The sequence below is a fragment of the Carex rostrata genome, chromosome 22 (assembly GCF_964058835.1).
Source record: "Carex rostrata chromosome 22, lpCarRost1.2, whole genome shotgun sequence".
NCBI lineage: Eukaryota > Viridiplantae > Streptophyta > Magnoliopsida > Poales > Cyperaceae > Carex > Carex rostrata.
Window position 1 is genome coordinate 8,695,276 of NC_135939.1, and position 11,205 is coordinate 8,706,480.

The window sequence follows — 11,205 nt, forward strand, 5'->3', positions numbered from 1 at the left end:
GAAAATAAAGATTATCATAAGAAGACAGGATACCAGAAGCAAGAAGCTTAGAATTTTGACACAAACTGAAATTTCCATTGCTAAATGAACATACATAACCATTTTTGTCCAAATAAGATACAGAAATTAGGTTCCTTCTGAAGGATGGAACCACTAAAGCATCAAAACTTAAATAAAATCCTGTCCTACATAATAATCTAAATTTTCCTATACTTTTCACTTCTACTTTGTTGCCATTTCCTACGTAAACGTAGCGCTCCGCCTCACTTGGCTTGCGATGGCTTAGGCAACCCTGCATCGATATACTGATGTTAGACGTTGCACCTGAATCTATCCACCAAGTATATCTTGATACAGAACTTAAATTAACTTCAGAACAAACTAAAGCAAGAGACATACCTTTCTTTGCCAACCATGCATGATAGTTGGTGCAGAATTTCTTTGTATGCCCAGGTGCTTTACAGAAGAAGCATGTCATTTCTTCTGAATTATCAGAAGTATCCTTTTTGTTCTTCTTTGCATCTTTGTTTGCAGCTACCTTGGTGGGTTCCTTTTCCTTGGCAGTAAACTTGCGCTTCTTGCCTTTACCCTTAGGATTAGATGTTACTACATGAGCACTTTCTCCCTTAGTCATTTTCTGTCTCTCTTCCTCCTGCACTAACTGAGCCTCAAACTCAGGTAGTGTCCACGTCTCTCTTTGACAATTATAAGTCAACTTGAATTGACTAAAGTTAGACAGAAGAGACAGAAAAATGAACTCAATGAGAACTTCATCAGAGATGTCATAATTATGCCCTTTCAAGGCACGTTGCAGTCTTGTCATCTCAATAACATGCTCTCTAACCCCTTCTTTTCCCTTGTATTTTATTGTTGCCAACTTCACAAAAAGTGTACTAACTTCAGTCTTTTTACTCTTTGTGAATTTCTCTTCAAGGGCCTTAAGGTAATTTTTAGCGCCAGTTTCTGTATCAGGTATTATGCCTCGAAAAGTCTCATGGATCGTTTGCTTCATCACCATTATGCACATGCGATCTGAATGCTCCCATTTTTCAATATCAGCCTTCTCTTGGGGAGTTACCTCACTCTCTTTATTAGGCTTGGGGCGATCAAATCTCAGTGCTATGTCCAATTGCATGATCCCTAAGACTAATTTCAGCTTTTCCTCCCACTGTTTGAAATTGTTCCCCATGAGGGGCTTAATCTGACTTAGATTTGACATTATGTTTAGATCTGAAAATTCAAGAACAAGGAAATAATTTAGATACGATGCGTCACGATTTGATCCTTAATCATAATTCTAAAATCTATCTAAAGGCATGTGTAAAAACTATTTGCTCCATTAAATCTTTAGCCAAAACACCATTCAGTAATGAAACACCTTTGGGTGCAATCATTACCTTCAGGCATTTTGGTGTAGTGAATAAAGTACAAACATGTAACCTTTTTGTCAATCAACCTTTGGGTCAAATTAACATATCCATGAACTAACGACCAGGCCAGTCAACGAGGGGAGGATGATCACAGACGGATCGCTTATGTTCCAAGCCCCCAATGCTTTTCTAGACATCGCTAGTCCATGTGTGTTGCAACTTATTTTTATACACTACCCTTATGCACTATACAATTTTAGCAAGTGCTAACCCTCCTTTGGGAAAGCTAACACTCACATCCATTTCTAGCACGTCATTTTAAACTTGTCATGTGCCATCCTGCACTTGTCTTGCACAGAGAGGTCCGTTTGCGAACAATCAGTGCTCAACTTTGTACAAAATTTATGACACATGTAAATCCTAATTGCCTTTAAATAGATCTAAAACTATGCCTAAAGCCTGTTCTAGGTATCCTAAAATAACTACTCGTCCTAAATAGAGTATAGTAACTCATGGGAGCTTTAATTAGAAGAAACTAATTTTCATATGTTAACTATATTCATCCAAAAATAAATACTAGGCTTTAGAAACACTTTAATTAGTATTTTCCAAAATATATATATATATATATATATATATATTTTTTTTTTTAGAAATACTTTATGCTTTTATTTAGAAATAACGAAATAATATTATTCAGAAATATCCAAAATACTTTATGCTTCTATTTAGAGACAACTCAAACTTTGTGCTTATATTTGGAAATAACCGAATAAGCTTATTTAGAATTTACTAAAAAATCTTATGCTCAAATTAGACATGACCAGAATTTAGTTTTATTTTATCCCACCCTTAATTAGCGTTAAATACTAATTATAGATAATGGCTAAATTCTATAACTAATTAGTCTAAAATTATAACAATTATGTTCAAAATAATTTGTAATTGTTATATACATAATTTAGAAAATATCCTAACTTCAATTAGTTGAGAAACTAATTTTGGATTATTAACTAAATTATTCTTTAAATAACTTTATGCTATATTAGCACAAATTATAATATATACCGGAACTTTAATTAGCTACTAGCTAATTTTAGATTATAACTATATTGTATATATAATATTAGGTCTAATATAGCATTTTTTTTTTCTTCTACATTAATACGTGGCCTATTAATATAGGCTTTCATATATAGCATTTCCATATACGAAAAATCCATATATAGCATTTCCATATACGAAAAATCCATATATAGCATTTCCATATACGAAAAATAAAAAAAAAGATGCAATAATTACTTATTTTTCCAAATTTCATAAACGAAAAATTCTGATTTGTTGCATAATTAAACTTTTCGAAGGCAGACACAACACACCTTCGTATATTTCACCAAAATGTGATAAATTATGCGAATTAAAATCAAAACAATCGAACAAAACCTCTCCAATATCGCATGAAGCGCAAGGATTGGCACAATTCGAATATTCGAACAAAATACGCATAAAAAAAATCAATTAAAGCGAATTTTAACAATTTCCATTTGCAACAATAAATTCGATTCGAAAAACAGAAAATAATTGAAGATGGCATAACATCTTCTCTAGATCATAATTACCTTAAATTCCTACATAGGTGGCTCTGATACCACATGTTGGCCCTTTTGGTCAGGTTTTTCTAATTTACTTAAAACCTTAACCTAGATCTATGTAAGAATTAAATAAGCACAGCGGAAATTACTTACTTTCCATCTTTATGGCCTTCCGTCTATTGCCTCTCAAGCAATATCAAAGGAATCGATGTAGATGGCTTGATTGACTTGCTCGCACGCTCAACCTACAAAATTACTTGGCTAGCGAGTCCTTCCACAACTCTTGAACTCTCTCTTACTTGTTTCTGTCTCACGAATTGAAGGCAGAATATCTGGTCTTTTATGGAGCAAGACAGTGGAGAATGATTATGATGAGTTCAAGGTTATGGAGACCCAGCCCTTTTATAGCAGTGCAAAACTTGTGAGACAAGTTTGCCTAGCTAAAACTTGCGAGACAAGTTTGCCTAAATTTATCACTGCTATTATTTAATCAACTATAATTGGTCCATTAACAATTATAATTGATTAACATTATTCTATATGTATTCGTATCCAAAACCTTATTTAAATACGTATAATGCCATGACTTAATTAATCACATTGTTTGGCATATTTTAATAATTACATAAATGTAATATTGCGACAGTATTTGATATCATAATCATAATGCACGTATGTCCAACTTAATTATTGTAATTAGACGTCTCTAAATCCAACAATTAGTTTTCACTCATAATCACTCTCTACCTGCCCATACCATATTATAAAGATAAATTAATTTCAATGGGATAAAACTATAACTTTAAAGAGTAATTTATCCGAAGCCGGTAGAATATTATCATCAATTATATTACGAGAAAAAAATTCGTTGGATTTTTTTCTTCTAAATTCTTCTTATTTTATAAAGACAACTTGTAGCGGGCTCCTTTTGGGCTATTTGGGCCTGACAAAACCCTACATGTAAACTTTTAATGGACACAATATGTTAATACACTGAATTTCCACATGCTCATTTATCTTTCTTAATTTAATATACGTTTGTCTTAATGAGCCTACACGAAGTAGTGTCGGTACTATATATTTATATTTTGACAGTTCGAATTTGCAAGAACTAGCTACAGCCTACAGAACAGAAAGTCGTGACAGTTTTTTTTTTTTTAATTAACATATATTGATGTAATAGCAGATCAACATATATAAACTGTCAACATTAATTGGGTTACATTAATTTTAAACGGAAAAATCTAAATAATATGTCTTAATTAATTTCTCATTTTCGTCAACAAATTAAATATAATAGGAGTAGCTATAGGGTGAACAGTCAGATAACCACTAATAAACTATTTTGAGACAGTCAATTAATTTTGCCATCTTAATTAAAATTGTCAACAATTAACTTTTCCGTCAAACAATGTATATGTCATATGTATAAACAATTAATTCAAATTGAAAAAGAGATTGGGCCTCAAATTCTGTTAGAAATTGAAAAAGAGATTGGGCCTCAAACAATGTATATGTATATACCCAATGCTTGTTCAGTCGAGGCTAAAAATCACAGGAACCAGTGGAGACTGGAGATGCAATGCAAGCATTTGTTTAATCTTCAATTCAGAATAGATATATATATATATAATAGATGTTTAGGCCTAAACTAATGGCTAATTTTGCAAACAGCAAACCCAAGAATCCTTTCATTTCATTTGCTCCATCTTGCAAATGCGTGCGTTCTCCGTCTTATAATTATATAATTTGGTAGTCACTAATGTTAGCTGTTTGCTACTATTGATATCATATCAAAACTGTTTGCACTTAAGGTGTTCGACGGAATGCCTAAGTGACTAATGTTAGCTGTTTACTGCTATCGATACCAAAATTATTGCACTTAAGGTGTTGACGAATTGCCTAAGTGACTAATGTTAGCTGTTTACTGCTATTAATATCGAAACTCTTTTCACTTAAGGTGTTCGTAAGTGACTAATGTTAGCTGTTTACTGCTATTAATATCGAAACTCTTTTCACTTAAGGTGTTCGTAAGTGACTAATGTTAGCTGTTTACTGCTAATGATAACAAAAATGTTTGCAGTTATGATTTTTGATGAAATGCCCAAGTGGCTAATGTTAGCTGGTCTACTCATACTTGCAGCTTTCTGCAAAGGCTACAGGTGAAGAGATAATTGAGAAAAATGACGACCATAGATCTGTGAGAGCATAACCCAAGTTCAATCAACCATGAAAGGTATTGTAGCCTGTAAGGTGAAAAATGTGAATCACCAAACATGTAACACTTATGCAAATTAGTTCTTTAAGAAACAATTGTCATATCTTCCAGCAACTCCAATCTGTAATATTCTATGAACTTGCTTATGCAAAACCTGCTCTTAAGTTCATTGCATTAAAGCATAGCATAAGTGAATAATGCTTTCATAATTCAAGTTATACATACACATACCAAAGTAAAATTAGCAAACTACAACTAACAGGTTCCTTTCATTTAGGCACACAAAATTAAAAACATTATAATAGCAAAACACAAAGGACAAGCACAAATGGAAAACAAACATGGATAAGAAGAACATTTATTACACTATAATTACCACTATCATACCTCGCCTTTCAAGTCTCCAAGCTCATTTTTTCGCATATTGCTTGAATGTAGATGTTACCAAGATGAACAGCAGCACTGAGACCACCACAAAGCATCCAACCACAAACCCAAACTCAATAAAGAAGTACAACCACTTCTCGACATGACTGACATGCCTTGAATTGTTGTTGTTGTCAGAAGAAGTCTCACCGTCGACACAACTGTTCTCTAGTGGTGGCCCACAGAGATATGGGTTGCCGGTGTAGATGGATGAGGCATTGAGTTTATGCAGATAATACTTGGTTGGTATACTTCCGGATAGGTTATTGTAAGAAAGGTCGATTACTTTTACAGAATTTAAACCAGAGATACTTGGTGGGATTGATCCTGAAAGATTATTCAAGTGAAGGTCAAGAGACTGCAGAGATCTCATCCTCTCGATTTCTGCCGGGATCTCTCCGATCAAGTGGTTGTGAGATAAGTTCAGATTAACTAATCCTATAAGAGCTGTTATATTCCTCGGTATCTCACCTGTTAGATAGTTATTTGATAAATCAATACCTGTCGGCAAATGCAGATAATCAGACTCAAAGAGTTCCTCTGTTCTCTGAAACAAAGGATCTGATGGTTCATCTGCATCATGTTTCAATGAACTCATACCACTAAATGTACCCAAATTTTCTGGGAGTGGCCCCGAGAGGTTGTTGTCAGCGAGATCTAACACACGAAGTTTCTTAAGCATTGCCAGTTTTGAGTGGATATTACCTGAAAGTAAATTGGAATGCATCCTTAGAAATATCAATTCACTCAAGTTTTCACCTATCCATTGTGGTATTTCCCCATGAAAATTGTTGTCACCAAGATCGAGGTATTCTAATCCTCTGCAGAATTTCAAGGAAGGAAACCCTCCTGTCAAACTATTGTTGTGAAGATCAATCTCTTGTAGGAAATTTGAACAATTCAGGGAGCTCAGTGTAGTACCAGTACCAGAGGGATTATTATTTACACATCTATTGCTTGGGTGTTATATGTTCCACAATTTGAAATAAAACCAGATATATTATTGCTTGAAAGGTCAAGTATTCTCAAAGAAGGGAATCTACAAAGAGGAAATTTTATTGTACCACTAATGAGATTGTTTGACAGATAGAGTTCTGTTAGTTGCGGAGCTTCAAATGAATCTGGGAATTGTGCAAGTGTGTTATTAGAAAGATCATAAAAGGAGATGCTATATGGTGGTGGTGGAACTTCTCCACAAAGCTGGTTACCCCCCAAAGATAAAACCTCAAGTTTTGGCAAATTATTTAAACGGGCATCGGTTAAAGAACCTGTGAATGAATTGACAGAAAGATCAACTTCAATAAGGTTAGTGAGGTTCCAAAAACTGTCGGGCATAGGACCACTGAGTTTGTTTCCACATAAGTCGAGATACTTTAAGCTGGGCATCTCCCTTGCCAATCCCGATAAATTTCCCGTTAAATGGGTATCATAGAATATCAACCCTTCCAATTTCCTCCTAGTCTCACGGGAAAATTGACTTAATTAACACTTCTCCAATATCAATAGGTTCACCATTGAGAATACATGATAAATGTACATAGGTTAGTTTGGTCAGATTATTGAGTGGTGGTATTTTTTGCCTTCCAATGCACTGCAACCCAGTACGAGTTTACTGAGAGATGTTAAATTTCCTAAGGCAATAGGAAATGATCCCACAAAATGACACTCCTAAAGGTTGAGATCTGATAGACTGTGTAAACTGAATATCCAATCTGGTATGGTAGTGTTGAAATTCTGAGTGGAAATATGGAGTACTCTGAGAGAGGTGAAATTCACAAAAGGGAGCAATTGAGGAATATGGGTAAGACTGTTGTTTTCCAAAATCAACACCTCAAGTGCTGGTAGTTTGTTCAAAGATTGTACCCATTCTTTTGAATTTTGGAGATTAACTTGAGACATGTCAAGATGCGTCAGAGATTGAAGATGAGATAACCACGATATATCGGTTGAATCCGTTAACCCATTGTTGTTGCTTAGGTCAAGGTACTGTAATAAATCTAGACATGTTTCCTAGTTGTATATAATTATTATATACGATCAAGTGAAGTGATTATAATTAAAAATTATTTTTGGATATCACAGTAAAAGAAATATATATATTGTCATTAAGTATGGTTCATATGTGATATAATTTATACAACAAAGTTAGCATTCAATCAATCAAATCAAATGCCATATGCGGTGCCGAGTCACAAGTATATATAGTTCATATTTTCCATATACTGAGAAGATACGGAGTCCGTTCGAAACAGTTGCAGTCATTTGTCATTTTGTGAAGGCGTACAATGGATCTCTCAGCCACCAAAATCATACGTATAAATCTTACGCAGTTTACGTGGCTCATTTGAAGGCTCCAGGTCAGGTCACACGGCAGCAAAACTCATATTGTTTTTTTTGCATTACTAAAAACAAGTAGGTTTTGATTATAATATTTTTTACTATAATATAAAGTGCATTATTCATATGACTCAATTATCTAACAATTATTAACTTCATATTGTATTCAAATATGTATTCATAGATTATGTGCTCTGTATCCATATTCGTTGAAGGTAAATTTGATTTTAAATTTTGACATCTTTTACTATCTGTAATCGTATTTGTATCCGCTAATTGGAAGATGGATAAAAAAATGATATTAATTAGCATTATCCGCTCCGAATTTGCTAGGTCATCCCTAAGGTTTATATATACATTGTTAAAAAGGGCACATTAGCATTTCATAACCCAATAATACATATATCAACTGAGTAAGCAATTAATCGGTGGGGCAACATTAGATCCAATTAAATTAGCCTTCGTTTCAATTCCATCACCCGGAGGCAGGCCTTATACTGGACGACCCTGCACCTGCACCTGCACTAGGATCGATGTATTATTTTTTTGAACCCATGCATATATATATAGAAGAAGGATTCCTGGTTACGTGAAAGAGTAGAACATATAAAATATAGATATGGATACCATTTAGCTAGCTAGCTAGCTATTATCTCTGTCCGTATCCAATCTGTTTACACCTCTTACTCTTAGCTAGTGTATTGCAAAAGCATATATGGCACCCACGGCACAACGTGGCAGAGATTTACACAGAGCATGCATGTCTAGGCACATGTACGATATAGTATATGTAGATAGAGATACGACACGACACGTTCCAAGAAAATATTTTCTATAATTATAGCGAAACAAAAATAATACAAATTATTAAAAAAGACTAAAATTTACAAAAAAATATATATATGGAATTTTAGGATATTTTTATGATATTTTGAACATTATAGCAAACATGTTTAATTTAACAAATTAGCAAGATCTAAAAAAAACCAGCATGGTACGTTTAAGTACTGGCACGGAACGTCGAAGCACGTCGTACCTAATCATGTTGTGCCATTAAACTTGTTGTGTTCATCTTCAGTACTGTGCCGTACAACACATTTAGAAATTGCGATGTGTAGGAACGGTACGGCCTTGTTCCAATCTGTTTACATCTCTAGAACTTTCAACTATATATTATATCTTTTCAGTTTACGGGCAATGGAAGTTTTCAGCACACTTGTCATTAGTTATGGTTCATTTTCCAATTCTTGGCACTGCATATATAAACAAGTGAGGATATTTTGTAGTTTGACAACGATTGTGATGTGAATATGTAGGAATAGTTGACTGAAGACATTTCTCCCATCGGATTTAATTAGGGTGGCAAGCGATTGGCCCCTGTTTTTTCTCTCTAAAAAGTAAATTTGGTTGTACCATTTTTTTTTTTTCTTTCCAATTCGATATGGTAGATTTACACACAGAGATTGTATGGACTTTCAGTGTTTATCACCAAGTTTGGCGTCTGATTGTAAAGTAAATGATACAAAGGCACAAAGCACATGCGTGTCAGCTCGGCCCAACCCATTAGTGGACCCGACCGGAACTTCACTTTCTACTAACTCAAACTTTACTTGGGTAAAGTTTCCAAAAATCTTTGGTTCTGATTTTAGTAATTTGTTTATCGCACGAAAAAAAATTTGCAACTTAAATGGTCGTCTGTTTTTTACTTGGTCTTTTTTTCGTTAATTTTTTTTCCATTGAATAGTGTCAATTATGCTCTGTTGATGTTAGTCAAAATTAATGACTGGAACTAATCTTAGGGGTGAAAACGGAGCGGATAATGCTGATACCATATCCGCATCCGTCGGATAATGAGCGGATACGAATACGGATACGGATAGTAAACGGATATCAAAATTCAAAACCAAATCCGCCTTAAACGGATACGGATACGGATTCGAATACGGATATAAAATGAATAATGGTCGGATAATTAAGATTTATGAACTTCTAAGATACAAATATTAATTAAAACATTAAATATAAATATTAATGAACTTATAAGATATGGGAGATAATCTATTCATATAGTATATATTCGAATACGGATATGGCACTCATATTCGGCCCAATAGCCAACTCCATGAAATTTCCCAATATATTAGGGCTTTTGGATTTTATGCTAATTCAATTACTCCGTTTAACAACACAGATTTTGATACAAATATGAGTGCAAAAATTTCATTTAACAAGCAAAAGGCTAAAACATAACTGTTGTGCTCCATTTTTCTAATCTTAGTTTAGATTTAAAAATCTTTAACAATGATATTTTTGACACAAAATGTTCGACAATTTCATGCTTATTTTCTGAGCGTATGTGTTTACAAATTATGCTCTGATCATGCTTTAAGAAATAGAAAAAGGCCTACTTTTTTTTTTTATAAAGAACAACTATGAATTCAGGAGTTGAACATGTGCTCTGATCATGCTTTAAATTCATTAAAATTAAGAAATAGAAAAAGGCCTCCATTAATTCACAATATACTCCGAACACATTCTTGTGCTCAATGGTTTCGTTTTGTATTTCGGAACATTTAATTCATTAAAATTACTAAATACATGTAATATTGTGCATGAAATGAGATCCTGGCTAAAAATTGAAATAATTATTTATTTCGTAAAAAAAAAAATTACCTGAAATATGAATCGTGAAAAATCGAGTCAAAATGAAGAATCTTAACTCTATGTTAAGCGCAATGCCAATTCGTTAAATAAATTGTATATTTTTTTAATTGAACATTACAAATATCATATTTGATCTTTTTACTTACGTACAGTCTCCAAAATGATATTTGTGAATTAATTGGACGTTTCAAATAAGACCATATTCTATTCTAGAACTTCAATTGATGAATAATCTCCAGCAGCAAAAATTCCAATATTGATAAAATCGAACCACACTTTCCCTAATACAATTGCTTTGACAGACCACTAATAGTTCCATTTTTTGGTATCGTTCCATCACAAAACCCTGATAGTTCCACCCTTAATCACATAATATATCTTCGGGTTGCAGTGGATTAATTGAACCTTTAATTACTTTGAGCAACCATATTCATATTCAAACATAAAGCAAATTAAGGAGCAAGTATACTGTTTTGAGTCTCTCTCTCTAGGTTCATAACCACCACCATCATCACAATAGTAGTAGTAATAATAATAATAATAATAATAATAATAATAATACTAATAATAATAATAATAATAATAATAATAATAATAA

General features: G+C 33.4%; 2 protein-coding genes across 2 annotated transcripts; both read right to left on the reverse strand.

Moving 5' to 3' along the window:
• Positions 1 to 534: 534 nt before the first annotated feature.
• Positions 535 to 1,189, reverse strand: LOC144573923 (uncharacterized). Its single transcript, XM_078323701.1, has 2 exons — positions 663 to 1,189; positions 535 to 589 (listed from the first exon to the last, which is right to left on the reverse strand). Exons 1-2 carry the CDS (start codon positions 1,187 to 1,189, stop codon positions 535 to 537), a joined length of 582 nt encoding a protein of 193 aa, XP_078179827.1.
• Positions 1,190 to 5,089: 3,900 nt separating this feature from the next.
• Positions 5,090 to 6,992, reverse strand: LOC144573924 (receptor-like protein 32). Its single transcript, XM_078323702.1, has 4 exons — positions 6,671 to 6,992; positions 5,626 to 6,311; positions 5,274 to 5,334; positions 5,090 to 5,160 (listed from the first exon to the last, which is right to left on the reverse strand). The coding sequence occupies exons 1-4, from the start codon at positions 6,990 to 6,992 to the stop codon at positions 5,090 to 5,092; spliced, it is 1,140 nt and encodes a 379-aa protein (XP_078179828.1).
• Between the last annotated feature and the right edge of the window lie 4,213 nt (positions 6,993 to 11,205).

Bases quoted from the DNA above. Each gene is read 5' to 3' on its own strand.
- LOC144573924 (XM_078323702.1), bottom strand. From the start codon at position 6,992: ATGCCCAGCTTAAAGTATCTCGACTTATGTGGAAACAAACTCAGTGGT. The intron at 6,312-6,670 runs GTACAATAAAAT...ATTTACTTTCAG, and splicing joins GTCAAACAATCTCATTAGTG to GTAATATCCACTCAAAACTG. The intron at 5,335-5,625 runs GTAACATCTACA...ACTTAAGAGCAG, and splicing joins CAGTGCTGCTGTTCATCTTG to GTTTTGCATAAGCAAGTTCA.
- LOC144573923 (XM_078323701.1), bottom strand. From the start codon at position 1,189: ATGGGGAACAATTTCAAACAGTGGGAGGAAAAGCTGAAATTAGTCTTA. The intron at 590-662 runs GTTAGTGCAGGA...TCTAATCCTAAG, and splicing joins CTACCTGAGTTTGAGGCTCA to GGTAAAGGCAAGAAGCGCAA.